Source organism: Ornithodoros turicata, chromosome 7, assembly GCF_037126465.1.
Source record: "Ornithodoros turicata isolate Travis chromosome 7, ASM3712646v1, whole genome shotgun sequence".
Classification (NCBI taxonomy): Eukaryota; Metazoa; Arthropoda; class Arachnida; order Ixodida; family Argasidae; genus Ornithodoros; species Ornithodoros turicata.
In genome coordinates, this window is record NC_088207.1 from 32,169,483 (window position 1) to 32,195,144 (window position 25,662).

The 25,662-nt window shown below is 48.1% G+C and overlaps 2 protein-coding genes across 4 annotated transcripts in view; one reads left to right on the forward strand and one right to left on the reverse strand.

Annotated features, from left to right (window-relative positions):
• Nucleotides 1-25,662, reverse strand: part of LOC135400859 (glutamate [NMDA] receptor subunit 1-like) — a 249,362-nt gene that overhangs the window by 199,290 nt on the left and 24,410 nt on the right. The gene's annotated exons all lie outside the window — the stretch shown is intronic.
• Nucleotides 5,661-9,482, forward strand: LOC135400568 (uncharacterized protein K02A2.6-like). Its single transcript, XM_064632402.1, has one exon. The coding sequence runs from the start codon at nt 5,661-5,663 to the stop codon at nt 9,480-9,482; it is 3,822 nt and encodes a 1,273-aa protein (XP_064488472.1).

Below are 25,662 nucleotides of genomic sequence, written 5' to 3' on the forward strand. Positions count from 1 at the left end.
TGAACGTCATGTGCCACGTCACGAGAGAGGGAGGACCTTGATAGTCCCTGTTGCGAAATCCCCGAACTGGAAATTCCCGTTCTCGAAACATTTTAGGAAAAAACCTTCCCGGAAGCTGCACCGCAAGCGATGCTGCCCCGACGACCGTTTGATAGGCCACGGCCCACTCGGGCGCGAACCGCGTTATCAAGGGGCCCCTCTCCAGTATATGAGGGAGCGGCTCCCATTTGCCTCCCTCAACCGCGGATTTGAAGGGAGACCAGAGCATATATCCATTCAACCATCGATTCAAATCAAGGAGAATGCTTGATTGCTTCGTAAGATGATACGCCATGTTTGAAAACACGGCACCACTATTTAATCACTCGAATTCACGGGTTTTTGATATCTGTCCAACTCGTTTTAGCGAACGAAAGCCAGATTTTAGCAGCCGTTAGGCTTAGCAGGGCGGACACGACGGAGCGGCAATCTTAGTTTATTATGAGGTTGGCTGTTAAGTTCGGTGTTTCATTTTAATGTCCAGGTTAGTGTCAGTTCACCGTTAGCAGTTTCTCGCGCGCAACGGCACATTTTTACTAGTTTATTTTGCAACGGGGATTTCAATCACTTCATTTCGAGGCACACCCGATGATAGGCTCTCTCCCTGATCTGGCCGCGATACACGTTGATTTCTGCAACACAAGTCAATGTCCGCGTTCGCATAGCCGCAGCCAGATCCAGCCAGATCTTCAGATCTAGCCGGCAGGGTATAACAGACCCTCTGCCGTTCCCAGAGTGAGTGACGGTAAAAAGCTATCTGTCTGGTGACACCTGATGCAGTCGGTAGGATTTAATTATTTGGTGTAAATGGCAGTGAACTAGCGAACCTTACCATGGGGACATCCTTGGATTGGATTCGATTGGATTTGAGGGGGAAATAGTACATCGTTCGTCACAACGACATGCCTAGCTTAGTTGCTGGTCAGATTGAGCACGTTGTATTCCACGTGCAGCGAAGAGCAACCTGGTATTCATTCAGTGCACTTTGAGCAGTGCTTTATTCCAATTACATGGCTGCAAAGCGCGAGTTTTGCGGAACAAAGCTTTAGAGTAAACACAGCTTTCCGTTCCCACACATATACGACCGGATGGCATCGGGATTTATTGGCTGCAGTCATGACTGTTGCCTACTCAAGTGACCTCCTTGCACAGTGTTTACGAGTTTCCTCGCGCTATTGCCGACACAATAGAAGAGTTCAGAAAATCCCAGTGCTCTTTGCGCACGCATTGCACCCTGGGCGCTTGCTGAGCGGGAGAACGAAGAATAATCCTTCACATTTCGCTTTCGCTGATCTTGACACGTCGTGGACAATGGACCGGTAGGGGAGAAATCGGAACCGTTTGGAGGTCACCCGTTTCTTTCGTATTAGTAAACTCCCACAGTTCAAAGCGACGCTAAGCACTCTGTGAGTTTCTAAACTCGTCTATTCGAAACCAATTTTCTCGGTTTTCTTGACCCCAAAACTTAGAAGGCGGAAAAATTCTGCTTTACAAACAACCCGTGTGGTTTGGGATGGAATCTGTATCAATGAAATATCGACGAAACTGCACTTTAAGAAAAGATGCTACGAGCGTCGTGGAGTCAGTCGACGGAGAGTAGGTCCAATTCCCCAACATCTTGCACGACATCAAAATGTCTTTTATCGTGTCGGTCCAGGGCATTTCAGTTGCGCCAGAGGGCTCGTACGAAAGCGATTGCATTCTACCAGAATATGCTCGGAATCTTCTTTCACTTCAGAGGTTGACAACATTCGCGAAGCTTTAGCACGGTTTTTATGAAGAAGATTTTACGTGCGATTTCTACGTGCGAATGGATTGCCGTTCCGAAAATGGAGCGTTACGGAATGTATCGAACAAATGCGCCATGTTAAAAAAGACAAACTGCAGAATGTACCCCAAAATATGATGGCAAGAAGGAGATAATTCATGTCATCCCGCGGATGATCTTAACACTGGGTGGAAAAGACGGAGTTGACTTCGTCGGGGGCTTCCGTGCTTTCGTCTGCTCTTCAAAAGGCAGTTAACTGAACTGAAAGATCCATTCGTATTTCACGAAGCAGCAATACCATTGCTTATAAGACGGCAGGGGAGCTGATGAAAGAGTAACGAAACCTTTGAGAGTGGTCGACACGCATACACATCTCCATATATTTCTTATCCAGCCATTACTGGCACTAGATTCGATTGCATAAGCTCCCTCGTTCTGTTGCGGCGGCGATGCACTTATAGTGCAAGAAGATGTGCATAGTGCATAGCAGAGCTCTCGTCTTTTTGGACTGTTTTTTTTTCTCTCTCTTTTTTTTTTCCTCTACTAGATATGGAGTAGCTTGTCCCGCCGTGGGCGGGCTCACATCTCAATATTTTTTCTCCTACCACCATCACCACCACCACCATCATCATCATCATCATCAGAAGGTGTGCACGAAAAAGAAAATCGACACCACAGAAGTTATGTCTGAGTATAGGGAGTTTCCGCCTACGTCACACTGTGACGTCGCAGTGACGTGGCATGCTCGTAAGCTCCTCCGACTGGTATCACTTTTCGTGTTAGCGGCATTGAAAGATGACAAACTGCGCAATTTTTTCAATGCAACAACCATAGTCTTCACAAAAGAAAATGTGAGAACGACGATGACGAAGTGTCTTCGGGATCAAAGAAGGGTACGGACCCGACCGGATTTCAAAACACCATCCAAGGCTTCGTTTTCCAGCAAATCCTAGATAATCTCGGCAGCTGCGCCGAAAAAGTGACCACTACCATGGCGGCCAAACGCGTTCCTTTGACGTCCCCCCCCCCCCCCCATCAGCATGCTTCGCCAGCCTAGCTATGGGGTAGCGTTCCACTCCTAGAGTGGAAAACCTCGATCCCCATTTCATCATCACAATATCTATGTTGTTGTTGCTTGGCCAGCTATCCTGTGCCTTGTCCTCATGTGTATTTGTTCTGCCGAAATGTTTTGTTCTTTAGAAGAACTGACTCTTGTCCTTCGACGCATTAGTTTTTCTTTTTCTTTTTTTTTTTCAGACATTTTTCAGTTTCCGCTGAAGGGCTACGGGCCAAGCCCAATCATAGTACAATTCAGCTGTAGTGTACTACCCGTACACGTGCTATACAGAAATGATAACAGTGACAGAAGAAATAATATATGTATACATATATCTACAGTATACGCACATTCATAATACACATAACACACACGTTTCGAACAGAATATTTCTAAGAGCCGAGCGAGAGAAGTCAGTTACACTTGGGTGGTTAATAAGGATGCTAATGTTCCGCGGCTATAACATCTTTAGGTTTGTGTTTGTATTCTCTAAGACCCGGGGCCTGCTGGATGTATTCACAAACGGAGATGAGTAAATAGGTTAAGTAGCATCCTATCTTTCGTTTTGCGTACTTTGTTGTCATTCGATGAACTATGTATTTTCTTGACTCTCTAATGTCTTATTATATTGGAGCTCCATGCCGCGCTTTACATTTTTCAGGACAAAGCGCTTCCCTTCCGCGTACTCCCGGACGGTTTGCTCCATGCTACAGCTGGTTCACTCAATATCGCGCATTCAGCGAGTTTCATTCGTAGCTTGAACGAAAGTTGATCTAACGGCCCGTACACGCAAATTAGTATGCACGAGCAGAGGTTCGATGAAAGGGGCCGCATGAACAGCGTTAATCGGAACGGTAAGCGCAATGCCGAGTTACCGGCTCAATATTGGGAAGAACATTTGGGGACGAGCGAATTGAAAGGAGTTTCCGCAAACTGTTGATTAACGCTCCGTTCTGCCGAGCGGCATTGCGTATTGTGCGCCATGCATGGATGGTATAAACGCATGCTGCACTGAAACCGTTGGCGTGGGCATATTAACGATGTTCTACGCGGATGAAAGCGGAGTCTGTAACTTATCCGGTTCTAATATATAGCCGGGCAAGATATAGATTGAAAGGAGCACGAAACGTATCTCGTTTTTACTTGGCTAGTGACACGCTTATTAAGTTCCAAATGGAGTGCAACTCAAGAGCCGCAATCACAAAAGGTTGTATATCTCCGCCAGCGGAGAATGTATACAGTGAGAGTGGGGCATACGAAAAGATGGTGGACGCCGAACAGACGCGGAAGCCGGCCCAAACGTGAATATTTTACGTGTTTGCTCTAACGACGTGGAAATGTGCTCTGAGTATATGTCGCCTCCGACGGGTGTTTTCACAAAGTGATTAGTGTAGAAGTAACAGTTTGAGGCGTGCGAGCCAGAGCCGTAGCGACGGGGAGGGGGGGGGTTTGAATTTACGATCTCGGCAGTGCAAATAAGCGTTTTAATATTTTTGTTTACAGGGCTTCTGACGGCAGTGGGGGGGGGGGGCGGGATGGAGGGGGGGGGCGCTTGAGATTTACCCTGCCCTGGGCGCAAACTTGTCTCGCTACGGCTCTGATGCGAACGGGCTACATTGCGACTCGGAAGCGTCATGTGCCCGCTAAAGTCAATCAGAGAGGTCTAGATTTGCTGGCGGAGCTGACCTGTCCCGAAGTACAGCATCAGAGAGAGAGAGAGAGAGAGAAAAGGAAGCGTGGAGGTGTAATGTAATCGGTATCAAAATGACGTCGGCAACTCCATAGCACCTACATATGCGTGCTTCATGCTAATAAAAAGTAACGAAGAAAGAAAGTATAAGAAACAAGTGTAGGAGGTTGTGTGCGACTCTGAAGGCATACTGACTGCCAGAGATAGGATCCAGGAGCCTAAGAACCTATGAGGAGCCTGGGAACCCAAAAAGTCAAAACACATTGTCCGCCCCGATATCCGTTGAGGAAAGGATATAAAGGATCTAGAGCTCGTCGCCTATGGGGTGACGGCCGAGTGTCCAATCCCGTCGAAATATTAAAGGGACGGCTATCCAGTGCGGTAAAGTCGCTTCCAGTAAAGCACCGGGGCACGATCTTCAACTTCGGCCCGTGATTCGCCACGAGCTCTTGCGCGAGCCTACCGCAGCGGCTTTGGAGCGCGCCAACTTTAAACATAACGATAACGATCGCTATGTGAAACTTGAAGATCGGGTCTATGGAGGCGACTACGAGCGACAGAATACCGCACACAGGCCGACGACTACCGACGACTATACGGTTGCTTTGCCGGCCATTTGTCGTGTAGTCCAACAGAGAAAACCTGTGGACTTCGAGACGAGTGAACACTGGCGTAGAAGTGTCCCTTCTACGTCGTTCCTGCGCAAGGTGGACCCAGATATCCGTTTTTATATGCCGTCAGCGCTTCCTCGACCCATCACGTCGCTCATCTATAGGCTTCGCCTCAACGTGCCATACAGTGGACGACTTTTGTTTAAGCTCGGCATGATCCCGTCCCCCAACTGCAGTCTGTGTGATGTAAACCGGCTGCCGGTGATGTACCGGCTGGTGTAATGGTGTTAACGACGACGAGCGCTCTGTATAGGCTCGCGAGATGGAAAAGAGAAAGACGAGGAATAAAGAGTTGCACCACGTGTGACATGGTGGCAGCGGTGTTACGTCAACGACGTGGCCAGCGTTCGAAGCGAAAGGATTAGCCCTAGCTGGCAGAAGTTCGCAATGGAAACGACTACTACGCCGATGACTTCAACGTTGGTAGCAGCAACGATGACAAGTATCCTGCCTCCGCCCAAGCCACTCGATGTTACCGGCGATCTTTGGAAAGCTTGGAAGTTGTGGAAAGGCGAGTTTAGACTCTTCTCTACAGCTACAAATCTAAAGGCGCAGCCAAAGGAAGTTCAGGCCGCGACCTTCTTGGTTATACTGGGTGAAGAAGGCAGGAAGATATGCAATACGCTACAGTTTGAAACGGAAGCGGACCGTGACGATGTCGACAAGCTTATCCAGAAACTCGAAGAGCACTGCAAACCGACGCTCAATTTAACGTACCACGAATTTCTGTTCGGATCGCGAAACCAGAAAGAAGGGGAGCGATTTGACGAGTGGCTGACAGAGCTTCGGATACTCGCTGCTAGCTGCGAGTTCGGGACCTTGGAAAAACGCATGCTGCGTAGCCGCATAATCCTTGGAGTTCGCGACAAGAAACTTCAGCAAAGGCTGATCTCGGAAAATCCGTCATGTGAGAAGGTTATAGAAACATGTCGGATGAGAGAGCTCAGCAAGCAGCAGTTTGACGATATCCAGAAGGAAAAAGATGAAGTGAAGGAAGTTCACGCGGTCACGAAGCGAACGAGAACTTGTTCGAAGTGTGGATATACGCACGATAAAGATGCATGTCCGGCGCAAGGCAAGGAATGCAAGAGCTGCGGTAAACTTAACCACTTCGCCAGTGTGTGCAGAAGCAAAGGACAACGAAAGAAATATAGAAGGAAGCCGAAGGCAAAACAGGTCCTTGAAGTGGAACGTGAAGAAGACACTTACTTCTTGCAAATGCTGTCCGTAAATAACGTCGCATCGAGCGATCTCTGGTCTGCTGAGGTTACGATCGAGAACGTGAAACTAAACTGCAGAGTAGACACTGGTGCCAATTGTTCCGTAATCTCAGCCGGACAGTTGAGAAAAGTCACTAACAAGAAGACTACAAAATGCAACGTTACGTTGAACACCTTCTTTGGCTTCAAGCAAAAGGCCGCTGGCAGGATTCCTCTGCAAGCATCATGTAACGGCCAAAGCACAAAGGTGCTGTTCTTCGTCGTACCACAAGAGGTACCGCTTACCCTGAGTGGGAAAGCGTCGGAAGAACTAGGTCTGATCCAGCGCACAGTGCATTCGGCAGTTGCTACAAAAACAAGCGACGAACATCACTTGTACGGACCAGCACAACCTTATCGGGACGTCTTTGAAGGCCTTGGAAAGCTAAAAGGGGTACAGTACCACATGAAGTTAACACCCCATGCAAAAGGAGTTGTAAAACCAGCAAGGCGGATTGCCGTTGCACTGAAAGACAAAGTCAAGCGCGAACTCGACCACATGGAAGCCGACGGAGTAATCGCCAAGGTGACGGAACCTACCGAGTGGGCGAGCAACATGGTGGTCGTGGTCAAGAAAGATAAGGTCAGGATCTGTCTTGATCCCGCAGATCTCAACAAGGCGCTCCTTCGGGAACACTACCCCATGGCGACACTCGAAGATATCGCGCCGCGTCTGGGAAAGGCAAAGTACTTTTCGACACTTGACGCATCGTCTGGCTTTTGGCAAATTCAGCTCGACAAGGACTCCTCATACATCTGTACTATGAGCACACCGTTTGGGCGATACCGTTTCCTAAGGATGCCGTTTGGGATTTCAACAGCTCCTGAAGTCTTCCAGCGAGCTATGCACAGGGTCCTACAGGATCTCGACGGTGTCGATGTCGTAATGGACGACATCCTTGTCTGGGGAGGGACCAAGGCTGAGCATGATCAACGCCTTATGAGGCTGCTGGAGCGATGCAGGGATGTAAACCTCAAACTAAACATCAGGAAATGTTGTTTCCTTCAACAGCAAGTACGGTACTTGGGACAAATGATCACGTCAGAAGGACTTGCTGTGGATCCAAGGCGAGTCGAGGATATTCTCGCCGTTACTGAGCCAACAAATGTCAAGGAACTTCGCACCTTCCTGGGCATGATCAACTTCGTGTCAAGATTCATCCCCAATGCATCACAAGTGTCGGCACCGCTACGTGAACTGCTCAAAACAGATACAATTTGGGAATGGTCAACCAGACACAAAGACAGCTTCAAAGAGCTACGCGAAGCGTTGACGAAGGCACCGGTTTTAGCGTACTTTCAAGCACACAAGCCTGTGACGCTCTCAGTCGACGCTAGCCAGGATGGAGTTGGAGCTGTCTTAACACAAGAAGGGCATCCCGTTGCGTATTCCTCCCGTTCCCTTACGGAGACTCAACAAAGATATGCACAAATTGAAAAGGAGATGGTCGCCATTGTACACGGCTGCGAGAAGTTCCACGAGTACATCTTCGGACAACCCAGCGTAAAGGTCGAGTCCGACCACAAGCCGTTGGAAACCATTTTCAAGAAGCCTCTCCACGGATGTCCACTTCGTCTACAAAGAATGAGGCTCGCACTTCAAAAATACCCGATTAACGTTGTATACAAACCTGGAAAGGAAATGTTCATTGCAGATGCTTTATCACGCTTTCCGAAGCAGGAATGCCTGAGAGAAGAGGAGCACTTCTATGTAAACGTACTTCAATACCTCGATGTTTCCGACGAAAAAATAGCGGAAATATCGCGAGCGACACAACGTGATAGCCAGCTGCAGAAGATCCGAAAATACGTCGAAACAGCATGGCCTAACAATAAAAACGAAGTTGACAACGAGGTGCGTCAGTACTGGACCTACAAGGAAGAAATTCACGCGCAGGATGGTCTGCTGTTTCGTTCCAACAGACTAATCATCCCAAAGGGAATGCGGCAAATCACACTAAAGCTGTTGCATGCTTCACACTGTGGAGAAGAAAAGATGAAGGAGAGAGCGCGGGACGTCATGTTCTGGCCCGGGATCACGTCTGAGATTGAACAACTAGCAAGAAACTGCGCTCTATGTGAGAAGCATCGACCACGAAACGAGAGACTTCCTATGATAAGCCATGAACTCCCTAAGTTGCCATGGCAGGTTATCGGCGCTGACCTTTTCAGCCAGGGTGGAAGAGAGTTCTTGATCCTTGTGGACTACTACTCTTTCTACTACGAAGTCAAACCACTAAAGCGATCTACAGCGAAAGAGGTGGTAGCCATATGCACAGACGTGTTCACCACGCATGGAATTCCAGTAAGGTTTCTGAGCGATAATGGCCCACCTTTCGGCAGCCATGAGTTCCGAGAAGGCATGAGGTTCCTCGGAGTCACGCACATTACTTCTAGCCCTCATTACCCGAGGTCTAACGGCATGGCTGAACGAGCAGTGAGGGAAGCGAAGAAACTACTAAGCAAGTACGCCTATGAGAGCACAGAATTCAAGACTGCTCTGCTCGAGTGGAGAAATACTCCGCGGGACAAGGTGTTAAAATCACCAGTACAACGCTTGATGGGAAGGAGCACCCGGACACTTCTTCCGGTACATTCAGCATGTCTGCAACCAAGCCTGGTACAGCCAAAGGATGTGGTATCACGGCTTCAGCATCTCCGCCAACGTCAGCAGGTCTACTACAACAGAGGAACTAGACAGCTGCCTCAACTGCTGCCGGATAGTCCAGTGACAGCCTACAACAGCAAAGTCAAGACTTGGGCACCAGCAACAGTTGTGGGGTCCGCCGGGGCACCAAGGTCCTACATCATAAGGACGAGCGACGGTGCTGAGCTTCGTCGTACTCGGGAGCATCTTAGATCATCGCAATGTCAGCAGCAGCAACCTGCTTCCACTCCCGAGAACGAACCACGGTCGGGTCCAGCCACGGAGTCAGTACCAGTTCGTCGAAGCACCAGACAACGTCGAAGCCCTCGGAGATACCCCCTAGAAGAGTAATCTGTGGCTCCGTATCATGCAAGGACATTTCAAGAAGAGTCAAGGAAGAGTTTGGGTTTTGAGTTTTGGGACAAAATATCTTTTGTGTAATGTTGACTGGGTTCTTTTAGACTGACTTGAGAAAGGGGAGATGTAATGGTGTTAACGACGACGAGCGCTCTGTATAGGCTCGCGAGATGGAAAAGAGAAAGACGAGGAATAAAGAGTTGCACCACGTGTGACAGTTGAGGACGTGGATCATATACTCCAAGACTGCCCGAGGTACAGTGCGTACCGATGTACCCTTGTGTCGTCCCTGTCTCGCCTGGATAATCGGCCATACTCCACCGAAAAGGTTCTTGGGTGCTGGCCAGCAAATCAGCTCATACCTGCCATGCGGCCCTTGTGCAATTTCTCGTCTCGACGGACCTCTTTGACACATTGTGACGCTCTTTGTTTTTAGTGCCTTGAGGCTTCGCTTTTGGTGCCAAGCTAGGTGATGATGTTCTCATTTATTCTTTCAAAGCGTTTCAAAGCGTCGAGGTTAGTGTAGTCTCCCTTTCTTTTATTAATAACGCGTCCTGGAGTAGCCAGTCCCGAGTGGCTCGAGACTACCATCTCCATTTTTTTCTTTTAAAATCAATCAATCAATCAATCCATAGTTCGTTAGTGAGTAAGTCGGCATAAGAGCAGTGGAGAAACCGGCTACGTCTACGTGGATCAGCTATGCGTATACAAGCCAAGCAACGAAAAGGAAAAGGCGATGAAAGAAGGGTGCAGGTCGTCTTCTGCCATAATACATGTACGTAGCCCAAAGTAGTCTGACCTTTCATCCTCTTTTCTTTGTCTCAAAAAATCCCCCCCCCCCCCAAGAATAGACCGTTGTGTGGCGGCCCGACGACGTCAATTCAAATGTAGAGGAGATGGTGTCCCTCTAATTGAGTCCTGACCGGCGATGATGGAATGTCCAAGCGGGTAGATGGTCGTGACTAGGATGGTGCCGGTAGAACTGGCTGGCAGGCGGGGTGGCGCGCGCCAGCGCAGGCACGTCTTGATCGGCGTCCACGGACCGTCACAGTTGCTCAAAGCCGACTACTTTCGGCCGTATTGAGACTTTGGCCGTAATGAGACTTCGGCCGTAACGAGATACAATCAAAACCGTGCTTCTCTTCTGTCGCGGCTTGTGTGATGATTTCGGGGCTTTACGGCGCGTGCATCATGGGCGACGTGCAATTTTTTTGTTTTTCTTTGTTCTTTGTGAGTGCGAACGATAATATGATAGGTCATTATGTAAGTCGTTCATTCCTTCGCGTTTGCGCGCAACAAAGCGCTAGATCAGAGCACTCACCACATCAAATATGCAGGAAAATCAGCAGTGAATATCAAATATGTACCGGTTCTCGCACGATTCCTTAATTTCATTACTGAACAAACAAAAATACTCCTCGCCTGTGCTGGGGGGCCGATCTATGGGTCCGATCGAAAAATACGATGCGCCTAGCACATATGATACGTGGATGATCCGACTATCTCGCTCTTTTGCGGGACCCTACAGCTTCGAAGTCCACCGCCTTCGGTCGGGTCATATCTTATGCGAAATGCTGTTCTTATCGTGTTCTCCCTCACACAGAAGGGGAGCAGGGAACGTGCAATGTGACGTCGAGGAACCCCGTTTAAACTCGCAATTTATCATTCTGACGGTGGCTGTATACTGGTCTCTACGGCTGGCGTGTAAGAAGAATTGGACGACGCGGTCTCACACCAGCAGAGAGGGAGGTCAGGTCGCTAGCCGATCAGTCTCTCGACTGGAAGAACAAGGCATTCTTAAAGTGGCTGTCCGTGCTAAACTTTGCGTCTTCAGGATATTAGGTAATTGAATTCTGCGGAAAATATTGTTTTTTTATGCAACGCGGATTTTATTTAAACTCACTTTATAATTTGACACGCGTGACGTGGCGGTGCTTGTGTTGGTAGACCGCAATGAGTAGGGACAGAGGTTGACAGTATAGATGAAGATAAAGGGCAACTATATAGGGTTGAAGTCGTGAATGATAGGAAGGCTGTCATGCAGTATGGGTCGGCATCCTTCAAAGCAGAGTCAGGGAGGTCTTCACGCAGTAAGGCCCGTTTCCGCGAAACACATGACCTGATATGACCGTCAGATTGGACTTCATATTGCCATACTCTGGTGTTTTGATGACGCTGATACAAGGCGTAGTCTTCATGTGGCAGACCGGTCGCAGATCTGATAGACTCGCCGTAGTCATAATCTCTCCAGCGGACATTGCCGACTTATTTACTGGTGAATTCCACTGGTCTGTGTAGAGCGAGGACATCAATCGGAGCAAGAAAGTATATGGCACGGAATGACACATTCCGAATCCACCAACGAGAGAGAGAGAGAGAGAGAGGGAAAGAAAAATCACAGTCCAAACTGAGAGCTTGGTGAAGGTCGTCGCTTATAATCCAGGAAGCTCAGCGATTCTGGCCAAGAAAACATATCCGCAGTCTACGCCACTTAGGTGATTGGTGACGTAATATCTAATTCAACGGGTCGGCCTACGGCGAACATCCGAGTCCGCTGCAGAGCAACAAAATCCGGCACGGAGGGACCACATTCGAATCCACCAGCGAAAGAGAACCACGCTGCGACCGAGAGTCTGGCGGAAGTTTTCGCTCACATCCGAAAAACTGAGCGAGCAAACTCGTCAAGAACAGGAAGCGACGACAGTGATTCGTTGCAGTTGCGGTTGAAGCCGAGCTTTTTTAGCAGAGCAATAGCGCTCTGTCGCGGTGAGAGTTGACTCAAACGACCAGTGAAACATGCAGATCCAATACTTCAACCAGTGAAACGCGCCTTCTCCGCCTCGTAGTAAAAAAAAATAAAAAAGAAAGAAAGAAGCCGCTGCAGATCGACCAGTCGAATTCGTCATAAGATAACAGTAAGTAACCACGAATACGAATGTTAATGTGCTTTAGCCTCTGCATAGCTGTTCCTGCTCTCTTGTCTTCGTTATGTTGTCCGTCCATTGGCAACAGCGACATCTCCACGGAATATTCAAGAAAAACAAAAATGTTGCTCGCAGAGCAGAAGTTCAGTCTCAACCTATTGTCAGCATCCTTACGGTGCGTGAATATCGGGGCTGGCGAAATCGACACATAGCAGACGACACCATCGTGCCTGTCGTCTGCTACGGTATATCTTGTGGCTCACCTGTTAGAAGAGCACGAAAAGACGTGACGTACAGCGCTCGCGCTCACATAGCAGCAGAAAGCTTCGACGTTTAACGCATCTGTCTCTGGAGTATTCGTGGGAATGTCGCTCGTGTGAATTCGAGGTTCCATAGCCACAGTTACTTCGCGGCGTTAACACGGAATAAAAAAAAAGCAGGTTCCTACGACCTTCACATCTCCAAAGAACATTTGTTGCGCTTACAAATTAGGAGCCAAGTCAGCAATTTCAAACCCGTGGGGTCTTAACGTGTCCATATATTTTCCTTAATTAGTTCAGTTCTTTCACGGTCGTAGTTGCATCTTTACCCTCTTTGTTAAAGCCCATTAAAGGGAAGCAAAACCCAACACGTGTACCCCAGCTCACCTCCCTCACTGGGTTCTCACGTCGTGAGCATAAACGAACGCCATTACTCATTCTTAATCTGGTCAGGATTTAAGAGCGGGCTGCTCGTTAACAAAGATATTCTTTCTCGGCGGACAAATGGCTCGAAGCATAAAATATGGGTGAAACGAAGAAGCGCTGAGTCGACGACACTACGACGTCGCCCGGGAAGGAAGCAAATTCTGGTTACACAGTTTTTGCGCTTTTCGGCCCCACATATTTGGCCTCGTCAATGTGAGTTTCGCTCTTTCGAATAGGATAGTGCAGAGAAAAATGAAGATGGGGGTTCTTTTTGTGCAGGTTTCTATAGGCGGCTCCAATATTTGATCTTCCTTCCACCCAACTGGCATAACGATTTTCCTGCCGCTGACTGATACCCTTGTGGGTTATTGAGCTTATTACGCACCAAAGAATAAAGCTTGTGCTGTTTTACGGTTAAAAAGAGTTCTTTGAGGGTATGTTTCCGCAGATGATAGGGGCGTGTTACGCGGGCGAACCATCTGCGAAGTAATATTTCTCGACTTAGTTCTCCATAACTGCACCACCTCCGACCGCATTTTAAACACCCGGACGGGCAGGGGCAGGTAAGCGGGCTCTGAAAAGACAGACGTCAGAGCAGATTCCCGTTCCATGCAAGCAAACTGCAACTATCATGCACTTCGCTATTCCGCTGGTAGGGCGAGCGCTCGGTAATAACATGCGACCAACCAACCATTGGCCATCGAATATTATGTGTCGATGCCACGACCTACTATTACAGATATAGTAGTAGGTCCTGGTCCATGTCCTCCTTCATCTTCTCAAAAGTGGCGCCTGCGATTATACTTATACGATACTATAGATATCGGACAAGGACCGGCATGTTCAGCATTGTACGGTAAAATTAGTATGGATGTAGCTGCCGATCGTGCGAAACGTTATTCACGGCATGAGCAGTGTAAGTAGCGCCTCCAACCCTGGCATTACTAATGAGTGACGTTTTTGTGACGTCATGTAGCCTCATTGTGCACCTGCTGAGTGCCATAGAGCGGCGGATGTAGTGCCAAATACACTCGTCAGCACTGTCTGATGCCGGCGCCCACATAGAGTGAGAGAGCGCGTGCGGGTCACCTCACCTCACCTCACCTCACCTCACCTCACCTCACCTAACCTAACCTAACCTAACCTACATCCTCTTCTCCCCATATCCGTTATAGGACTGTTGCAGCAAAGTTTGCACAGCGCCATTTGGGGCCCAAGCGGCCACGGATCCAAACAATAGGGAGTTTCATCAGCGAGTTCTCCGAGGTGTTTCAAGCGGTGATGCGTCAAAGAGAGCTACAAAACCTGTAGGACATCAACAGAAAAAGCGGCATGTATTGCCAAGTGCGAACAACTCTAGACCATGTATTTGAAACTGCCACGTCGTCTGCTAAAGTACCGCGCGTTGCATATTTTTGCAGTCGTTGCTGCTCACTGGCGCCACCTGGCACACAGAAACAGGTCAATATAGACATAGCAAGGCCGTCTCCTTGCTGTAGCAGAAGTGCTTCGTATGGTGTTACACAAATGTTTATAAAAACGCTGTTATTTCCATCCAATATCTGACCCTTTTCCCATTACAGGACGGAGTGCACTTCAAATAAGTGACACTAAATTAGTACGTCTGACAGGGATATAATTCACGGTAATAACAGAATGCAAAACGCAGTACAGCTCGCATCAGAGTTGACTTGAACAACTAAGAGGGGGTGACCTTCGTTACGAAGGCGTTGTTGTCTGCTAGGCGCTGCCAGGGTTGCTCTCTTCCCGCTTCGCAGGCTGGACCGATGTTCAAGTTAACCTTGACGCGAGCAGTACGCTGTGCTGCGCAGGCTCTGCTGCTGCGCGGGAACACACCGCGCCGAACTCACACATACTCGTAGATACATTATATCAATACATGGTAGAAAATGCCGCGAGAACGGCAACAATGCGTAACTGATTATGCTGCAAGCAGCGTGAGCTAGTAACTAATACCAGGATGAGCTAGAACAGCAAGTAACATCTCCGTCAGAACGTGGTCGATAGCTTTGTGCCTGTTCTTCTCAAGAGTGGCGCGTAGCCCATTGGCATCGGAACAAAGAGAATCACTGATGAGCGGTGATGAAGCTAGTTGAATCGATGTGTAGGGAACAGACATGTGAGAGATTACTGAATAAGGAACGGAACGGGATGAGCACTGCCCTGGAGGGCAACTGAAAAGAAAGGAAGGAAGTGTGACAGGACAAAGAAAAAAAAGGACAGAAAAAGTTGCGACAGGTTGAATACCGAGGAAATGTCAGAAGAAAAAAAATTACCGGTCTCATCCTGCCGGAAGCGAGTGAAGCGTTAGAGGAAACACAACGTATTCGAAATAGAAAGAATTTGATTGTGGGAACGGGGAAAGTGGAAAGGTATTCGAAGTACTTCCATCCGACGTGAGTTGCAAAGGAGAGGATCCTATAGCGCAGCGACAGGTGGACAGCGACACGGCTCGGTTGTCATCCTCGTTAAATTTCGTGTGGCTCGATTGGCGATATATTGTGCGTAGCTCAACTGGCAGTCTTGTACGTAACGCCGTTACCCTATCGAAGTGATGAACGCGATACTATTTGAAAAATCGGTATCGGGAAAGAATTTCAGTTACAAATTTACGGTAACGCGATCTCCGTATCGTTATCGATACCGATACTTTTATAGTGCCGCCACCTTTTGTTCACCGGCCATATTTCTTAGTTTTATTCCGAACGTTCACCTAAAAAAAAAAGAAGGAAAAGAAAAGGAAAAAAAAGGGAACATAGGAGTTCCCGCTGTGGTACTTCAGCGGAACGTCCGTTCAGTTTCTGTGCAGAGACGCTTACAGGAAAGCGCACTAGGACGACGGACGAAGACGTTGAGCGCCGGCTATTCCTAAAAGTCAACCAAAGTGTCCAAGCCGCACGATAAATATCCAACTTTTTGGTTGCAAAGCAGTCTGCGCACAACTCGCTATTATCCAAATGGAGTGTTCACTCTAAAACCGATATAAAACCCTTTATTTGAAAACCCTTTATGAAAAAACTTTATTTCAGGAGCGTTCACGTAAGCGAGATTTCGACGTTACAGATTTCATGCAGCTTCTTATTTGCAACAAAAGTATCGGGCAAAGTACCGCGTTAGTTTTTTTTAGTAAATGTAGCGGTACTTTATTACCTTAAAAAGAATCGATATCTTTACTTCCTTACTTTGTACTCGAGTAACGAGTATCGGTATCGCGGTACCATATTTGGGTAACAGGTACCACTGATATTATTACATTGATCAGCAAAAATCAAAGTCATTATAGGTACTATAAACAAGAGATCGTACACATCTTGTCTGTACTTCTTCTGTAAGGGACTTCACCCCGCGTAGATTTTCGCAGCACAGTTCGGATGCCTCTACTGCCGTCCAGGGAAGGATAACGGGCGTATTTTGGTTAACGTTTCCATTTTCGTTACTGCTATATTTTCGTTTCCGTTATCCGTTTCTGATACCGGCCTTTCAATTCCATTTCCGTTTCGTTTCCGTTACTGTTTCCGGTAATGGAACGGTCGTTACAGAGCTGCGGGAGGACAGCCCGTCCGGCTCTCTCAGCACCACGTTTTGCACAAGTGTTGCTTCGGTGTCACGCGTACACACTACACAAGTAATTTTACGTCGTTGGGATGCGCACATCTTGCAAGATATATATATATATATATATATATATATATGTAGGAACATGTTTTCAGTCTTCAGTCACTGGGAGAGTCCACCAACTCAAGACTGCGTAACTTTCATACAATGTCGCATTCATAAGCGGACGCTCTCAATAGTAAATAATACTGCCATGGCCACACTGAAAAAAAAAAAAGAAAGTACAAAATAACTAACTAAAAGTCATAGGCTGGCATCCTCGTGCTATGGTGGAGTATAGTCATGTCTTGATGTCATGGAGTTATGAGGAATGGGGCTTGGAAAGTGAGGGATACACCCTCGAGATCCAATTTGTGATTTCTTTCCATGCTCTCGTGTAGTATTTAGAGCATTACAGGGAATGGAGTCATCAAAATACAAAAACGAAAAACGAAAAGTCCCTCAAATGTCATCGCACAACTGGAATGGCCGTTACCCGAATTCAATACCGGACGATAAATTCGTTTCCGTTTCTGTTTCCGGTAATGGAGGACCGTGGTATGCGTTTCCGTTTCCGTTACCATCTCCAATTTCGGTAATATACCGTTTCTGTTTCCGTTACCGTTACCCTTCCCTGGTTAGTTCTAGAAAAGTGTGGGTTAGAAAAATGGGTATAGGTTTTTCGTATGGTATCGTTTTTGAAGAATCGAAAATTCATCCAGCTCACTGTCATTTGCGGTTCACAAGTCACGGTCAACAATTATCGTGTTCCTGTCCCTACCACCACCTCAAGCTCTAAGAAATGATCCCATCAACGTCGTTACACCAGCTGGCTTGCGTTTTACTGCCTTTTTCAACTATTTCAGGTTTTCTAAGTAGCGTATATATTACCCAGAATAGTCGAGCGAGAGATGCGCAAAACGCCACAGTTTTCTGCGGCCACGTGAACATGAGTGGTGAACATCTTTTCGTTCTATTCCGTGGCAGACGACAGCACCGATGCTGTCGTCTGCTCTGTGCATGTGCTCAACATAAGACGTGGCGGTAAGTAACATCCGCTCCGTGAGCAGCTTTTTGCTGTTTCTTCACCTAGACCATTCCGCGGGGATGCGTGAATGCATGGTAATCGTCGTATTGTCCGCCCTGAGGGATACCTGGAGCCTAGTGCGCTTTTCAATAGCATTGGCAGCGCTTCCTGCTGAATGCACTGCCACGGATAACGCGAGAGCCACTTGAAGCAGATCCCTTCGAAGAGCATCCTTGAGAGCCAAGCGAGAATACGGCAGTAAGTTTGCGGGTATAAGAGCTTATTTCTTTTCGTGCGTTACTTTACATATCCCTTAAACTTAAAACCCTCTTCGAGCATGGGCTGGTACTGCTCTCTGCACCTTAATTCAGCGTTTCAAGGATGGAACACGAAGCACTCTTCTGCTCTTACACTTGGCATTGATTAGGCTTCGCGTCGTGGTGCTTGCACGATGTAAACGTAGCCCGCTCATAGCATCAGAGGATCGATGTATGGGTTATGTCAACATTTCTCGGCCGCTGTCGCGCAATTCTTGCAGCAATAGGGAGTGACACACGAAGCCTGGATGGGATCCGCTCTTATCGCTCATATCAGAGGGCTTATACGGGCAGTGTGGGAATGCTTTTTCCGTTATGGACATTGGCCCGAGAAGAAATTGGATGCTTACTCTCCTTCCTGTGTTAGTAGATATTAGGAAAGGCGGCTATATTCTCTCGCACATGCGTGTGCATGAAACCGTTGTCGGCTGAAGTATACTGATAGGGAAAGTTTTGTTGAGACTCGTTAAAATTACGAAGAACGAATGTATGAGACGAGGGGAGAGGAAATAATTGGACGAGCACAGATAATCTGGAGCTTTTTATACGTCAAAGAGTAATTTATTTGAAGGTGCCCATGAAGGACATCTTTCCACATAATCGTCAACTGAAAACTAAAGAAAAAGAACGCTGATAAAAAGGATCAAAATTGCAAGTTGACGAGTAGGTGACTCTGCTGTCCATGCCTGCAGTTTATTTTCGACAACGTCCGAACTTCTTTCATCTCTGTTCTGCAATTCGTCGTATTGCAGCGAGGTGCTGCAGGTCGCGGTGACAGAAAGAGAAATGAAAACTTCGGCATTGATGACAAATCGTCCGCTATGTCTAGAAATGTTGCTTTGGTCATTCAGCTTTTTTTGCTTTCAATGGCGTAGCAAGTCGACTTTGCGTTTTACTGACATTTCCTGCGTATTTTTCTGCGTAATAAATAGGTATGCCCCCCTCCGATCTAGCACGTGCTATGGGCACAGTCGTCCAGAGGCAACCATATGACAGGACCAAGCAGAAGTCGTGTCGAAACAGGAAGTAAGTCGTCCGACAGCCCCCACATTTGGAGAGGGCTGAGTGACCAGCCTACGGCAAGCAGTTCCATCACCACCACTACCACTGCCACCACCACCATCACCACCACCACCACCACGCTGTCGAATGAGTCTGCGTATAGCGCGCGAAAAGGCTAGTTTACAAATGAAAAAAGAAGAAAAAGTAAAGGTGCATTCCTCGTTTACAAGAATGGCACCGAATAGTTGTAAATGAATAGAAAATAGTTGTTGTAAAGAAAACTTTTCTAAACACATAATAGCACGTTAACCAGATACTCTGTACTCAATTCCTAATCTCGGGTATTATTGTTATACCTGACCATATTCCGCACGTGACCATGTTAACTGGCACAACGCGACACGACTGTCGCCTGCTTTGTTTCAGAAGAAAATGCGTCCAATTTGTTGATCTCGGGTTTCGATGATCGCAACCTCTCGTTTCAAATCATATCCTTAATTGATTCAACGAAGATGACAAGCATTGCAGCAGATTTAAGACATGCTCCTTTGGAGGACGCGCGTTCTGGGACAAAGCTGACGCCCGCATGTGTACACGGTGGAAGATGGTAACAGTCTGAGGTGTACAGAGCACGATGTGCTCCGTTGGCAAGATTTGCGCATGAAGGTTCCGGAATGGAAAGGAGGGCGGCGTCGCTAAAATCTTCTGAAGCGTGCATCATCGGTGCATCGAACGCCGTGCAAAGCTTCGTGGGCCATACAGGGGATGGCCCACGCTAAGGGGCCCGTGGCACGTTGGTGAACTTTCTTTTGATCAAATGGCCTTTGTGTGTACAATTTTGCGAGACGGATTCAGTAGATGTCTCCTGAGGTCGACAAGTTGGTTGGTGTTATGGCTGTTATTTAGAGCCGGCGGAGTAATGATCCGTGCAAATAGTGTTAGTAGATGATGAAAAGCAACTGTTCCGCGGCTGGAAAGACAGAAACAGAGGACCAGCGGCATGGCCGAGCACGTTAACGCGTCCCGTTAACTCGTTGGTTGGAACGAAGGTCGCACTGAAGACTGGGAGGTGGTGGCTTGGAATCCTTCCACCGGCTTTGCTCTCTGAGGTTTTCCCTGGGTTTTCCGAAGGCTTTCCAGACGAATGTCGGCACAGTTCCCCTCAAGTCGGCCCATGACGCATACTAACCCCCATGTCCCCCCACTTCTTCCTGCTGTCCTCTCTCCACATGTCCACATCTGTACGCCGCTCATAGCCACAGTTGCTTCGCGGCATTAACACAGAATTTAAAAAAAAACAGATGAACGCAACACAATCCACAAGGTGTCTATAAGAACACGAACATTTAATATGGGAGTCATCAAGAAAGTCACGGCGGGAATCGAACCAACGTACCTCTAGATTGCCGATCGAGTGCGCTGCACACTACGCTACGCTGGCAATGGCGTAGTGGTTAGCGCACCCGACGGGCAACCAAGAGGTGCGTGGCTCTTTGGATGGCTGACATATTTCAATTGTCAAGGTTAGTAGAGTCCGTAGAGGACGTAGGGATGTCTTCCAGTGTGGTATTTTTTTAAAATTCTGTGTTAGTGCCGCGAAGCAGCTGTGGCCATGAGCGGCGTACAGACGTGGACAGATGGAGAGAGGACAGCAGGAAGAAGTGGGGGACAGGGAGGTAGCATGCGTACTGGGCCGGCTTCAGGGCGAACTGTGCCGACATTCGGCTGGAAAGTCTCACGGAAAGCCCAGGGAAGACCTCGGACGGCATAGCCAGTGCCGGGATTCGAACCCGCTTCGCCAGCCAGTCTCGGCGTGGTGTACTCTTTAGGTTCGGTACGTTAACTCGTTTTGTTTTGGCCGTGCGTCCGCTTTGGAGAAACGTGTCGCGCTCATATATTAGCTTCGACAGGCGCGTCAACAACAACAACGGCATCAAGAACAACGGGCCGGGCCGGGTCGGGCCTGTACATTGCCGGGGTTAGGTCGGGCTTGAGGCTGTGTTACTGTGAGTTACCCCACTGTGAGTTAGCCACGGTCAACTTTTACAGCCCGCTACACTGGGCCCGGCCAGGCCGGGCCGAATAGCATTTACATTTCTTGGGCTGGGCCCGGGCCAGAAAACGTACAAATTCTTCAGGCTTGGCCCGGGCCAGGTATGGAGCCGTCGGTCCGGGCCCGTGCGGGTAAAGAAAAGCTGAAGGCCGGGCTCGGGCCGAGCCTGGGGGGAGGGGGAATTTATTGGCAGAAAAAGAAAGAAATGGGCTAGGTCAGCCATGCAGCAATCCGGCTTGCTATTCCCTAAACAAACAAGAAAGAAAAAAGGAATAACAAAAGACAACTAAATAAATAAAAAAGAAAAGAAGAAGAAAGACGGCTCACAGGGAGCCCAGGAGGCCCGTATCACGCAGAAAGCGGAGCACCGCTTTTGTGACACTCCACTGGCTAGCTCGCTGCACTAATCGCTGCACCTAAGCATGCGGCCCGTGCAGTGCTCCAGTGCCTACTGCATATGCTGTTCAGGGGCGTCCTGTGCTGGTTGCCCCTATGTTGCTCGTTTAACTATTCTGCGTTCATTCGAACTCTCGTGGTGTAATTTAAGTTTTTTTTTCTTTATTTCTTTTCTTTTTTTTATGCAGCTACGGAATTTAGCAACGAGCAGCGTGTAGTGTAGCATGTCTTGTGTATTTTGTTTGATTCAGAAGACTTCTAACGAACGCGAAATCCTGTTCGTTCGAGCACATTTCTCGACGTATATCCGTTCGTCTCGGCCTCCATAGTATACCCTAGATGCCCTTGCTTTGCCTACTTTTGCAAGGATACTGTGAACAGCGTTAAACACCGTATGTGGTCTGGGGTATAGCCAGTCTGACTTTGTCGTGACTTAAATCCCCATTTTTTTTATATATATTGCAACACAACAACAACAACAACCTACTCCGCCGGTTTCCACTCCCTGGAATTCTCTGAATCTCCAACTTCTCAAAAGCTTGGAACTGTTGCTGACTGGTTGGCAGTGAACCGTGTTCAGGTGCAGTTGACAGAGATAAAAGAGGCCTTCTCGAGCAGGGCGTACCGCGGATAGCGTAGCGGTAGAGTGACAACACACAAAAACATCCTGTCGCAACGAACTTGCGTCAGATTTCTTTTTCTGGGACGATGTAGCACGCGCACGGTAGAATGGTACTCCTTCAGACGTTCATTTGTTTTTATTCAGCGAATGGGAATTTTTGTTGCAGGTTCAAAACAAGGAAAAAGAAAGAAAAATTCTCCGCAATCGATCTCTAGCGGTAATCTATCATTCCTCGTCACATTCGCCCCCTTTTATTTTACAGTGCGTCACACTGCAAACGTTCTAGGGATTCCAGATTGTAGTGTTTTTTTTTTGTTTTTTTTTGTTTTTTTTTTTAAATTCAGTGTGAAACATGGGTGGTTATTTCGCTCACCACGAATCTGCGATTTTCGGTAATAGTATACTTTGTGACGTCCCTCGTTTCGGATGCCGAAGGGGACGGATCACAAAATTCACCAAGAAAATGGGATAAATGGGATACACTCAACGTGGGCACCCGCAGAGGCGAGAAGGAATAACACCAAGCACTTGGTAAACAACAACAAAACGAGACTTAATGAATAAAACTAAGCACTACGCCATAATTCAGTTCGTATGATGAATAATACAAATCGCGGCAACAACACACATGATATCAAGCGAACACAATTTAAGACATGATCTGCTTTAAATTAATGATTACGCAAATCGCGGCCAAACAAATCCCGAGGATGATGTGCAAACGTGGGAGAGACAACAAGGTGGCAAGAGTGACTGATCCTGATTTTGCGCACCCTGACGACACCACAGCTTCACCAGGCCATGGACGATGGCGTGGCAGACGAGCTCTGAAGGCGACTTCGACAGTGACCTACGCGGCCTGCTTTCCATGCTGTGGCTTTCGGTTGCTGCTTCAGTCGATCTTCATCCGCTCTGGTCTCCATTCTTGGTCCACGCCCGGGTCAAACAATAGCGAGACGGCGACTTGGCGGCAGGTCTACCGTCCCACTTGGAGGCTCGATCCCAGGAGCTCGGCTACCGCCCTCGTCGATCCGTCTCTTCGCTCGCCACATCGTCGTCGGGTGTATCTCTTTCCGGTCAGTCACCGCCCGCTTGGCCTCTTGGTCCTAACTTCGGTTGCCCGGACGTCAGCGCTGGTGGAAGGATACTTCGGGGACGGACCCCCAGGTCGAAGGTGGGTTCCAATCCTCAAGGCGACGCCGTCGTCCATGTCCTTCCGGGCATCCGTCCGAGCTCCCGCTCTCGATCACATCTCGACGACTGCGGTCGTCGATTGCAGGTTCCGATCCTCGTCGCAAACTACGACTGACTGTTTCGGCGACTGTCTCCCTCTCTCCCTCTCTCTCGAAGTCACCCATGGTTTATATAACCTTTCCGCGCCATGTCACAGTCCGGGCCAGTCACGTACGCCAAACCAAAAGCACATGTGCGTCCGACACTGCATTCGAAGAACGCTGTAATTGCCACTGCTTCCGTTAACATACAGTTATGCTGCCTTCTACACAAAGCTGGCTCCAGGGGAAAACAACACTGTCTAAGGGTGAGCAGATGTCACCATTCCCACGGAGAGACACTGCGTACATGTCAACTAAAGTTTTATGGCTTTCAACTGTTGGGAAACACGAGCTTTTGCAACCGTTTGAAAGCAACAGGACGCGCTGTCCCTTTGATGTTAGAAAACTGGAAAAAGTCTGTGAAACCGATTTTATCAAGAAACTCGGACCGTCACAACTTGAAACATGAATAGACTAGGTCAAAATCGACGAGAAACGAAACCGGCTTTTGCTATGCATACAGTCTATATAAAAGATTATTTACACGTTCTTTGTTACAGTACCAATTGCTAACACCTGGACCTGTTGTAATAATTTGGGGTATTCCGACTAATATCGCACACTACTCCTTTCATTGCAACAATGAGAAGTCTTTGCTGTCCTTGCGCCAGTAAATTTCAAATGATTCAAACAATGCCAAGATAGAAAATGCTGGCTCTTCATTGGAGCTTGATACGGGCAGCGCAAGCAAGTTGGGACTGCGACACAAAGCATCGACCTCTGTTTCGCATGAGCAGTATGAAGCTACAAAGAAAAGCTCGCTTGTGGGAGATACGTTTGTCAAGAGGTACCTTGATAGAGGGGATAATTTGAAGTTTAGGTAAATACCGGAGACCCTAGACTTACAGCTGAGAACTTCTAGAAACACTTGGCATGTACACAGCAGTATACAAACGGTGCTCGATAGTGCTATATTAGCACTCGCCCGTTGTTAGTTGCTTCAAACGTCGTGCTGAAGACTGGGAGCTTGTGGGTTCGAATCTTGCCACCGGCTGTGCTGTCTGAGGCTTTTCCTGGGTTTTCCGCAAGACTTTCCAGGCGGGTGTTGGCACAGTTCCCCCTGGAGTCAGCCCAGGATGCATACTAACGAATCTGTATCCCACTCCTTGCTGCTATCCTCTCTCGATCTGTACCCACGTTTGCGCTGCTCATAGCCACAGTTGCTGCGCGGCGCTAACACAGAATACAAAATTGACAGTGGATTGACAGTCAGTTGAATTGACAGTCATGGATCTTAGCCACCAGCTCGCTTGCTTTTTAACCACTTTATTTGACAGTGTGTTCGACAGCAACCTGCAACTTTGGAACTTAACGAAAAAAAAAAAAAAAAACACACACAGTGAAGCCGATGTTCCCAGCGTCGTTGGACGTCTTGTCGTGCTGCTTACAAAAGACGCGTTGCTGTTGACGTGAGTCCCAGAACGTGGCCGTTCCCTCTAATCCCCTTGTCTCTTTGTTCATGTAGTGCGTTCCATTATGATATATAGGCTTGTGACACTTTGATGGATGCAGTTCATTACACCATGCGTGCCTTGTTTTGCATGTCAGAGTACAAAGAAAAAAAAAGAATTATTTTGCCACGTGTCGTACTTGGCGAGATATAAACCCTCGAACCAACGCGACCTAGATAGAGAATACAACACAAAGAAATGTGCACCTTTTGTACCTGTTTACGGTCCCATTAATGTCTCTTGGTGGTGGTGGTGCTAATGAAAGAGCTCGTCGTTGTCGTCCTCACGGAGGTGGGCAACGTCACGACTAACCTTCTAGGGGAATGTCCGTCCTGGGTCGACTTCTAAGGGAACTGTGCCGACATGTGTGGCAGCGTCTGAGGAAAACTCAGGAAAACCCCGAGACAGCACTGCCGGTTCCGGGATTTGAAGCCTGGTACCTCCAAGTCTCGACGTGACACGACCAGCACTTAATGCCTGTTAATCGCTCTTTCGCACGTGGACATATAAAGTCAGGATGTCAGCCAATCACCGCAGAGTAGCAGAACAAGTCGGGAGACGAGTTCAATTTCTCCTTGTTTTTTTTTTCTTACAAACAAACAAACAAACAAACAAACCGCAGACTATTTCAAACGCAGGCTTTTTGTGGCTACCCAGTAGCCGCCCACACTGCTCATGGCGGCTCGTCTCCATAGCAACGGCCGCCGAAAGTACAGTCATGATTGGCGAACTCTGGATTGTTACGTC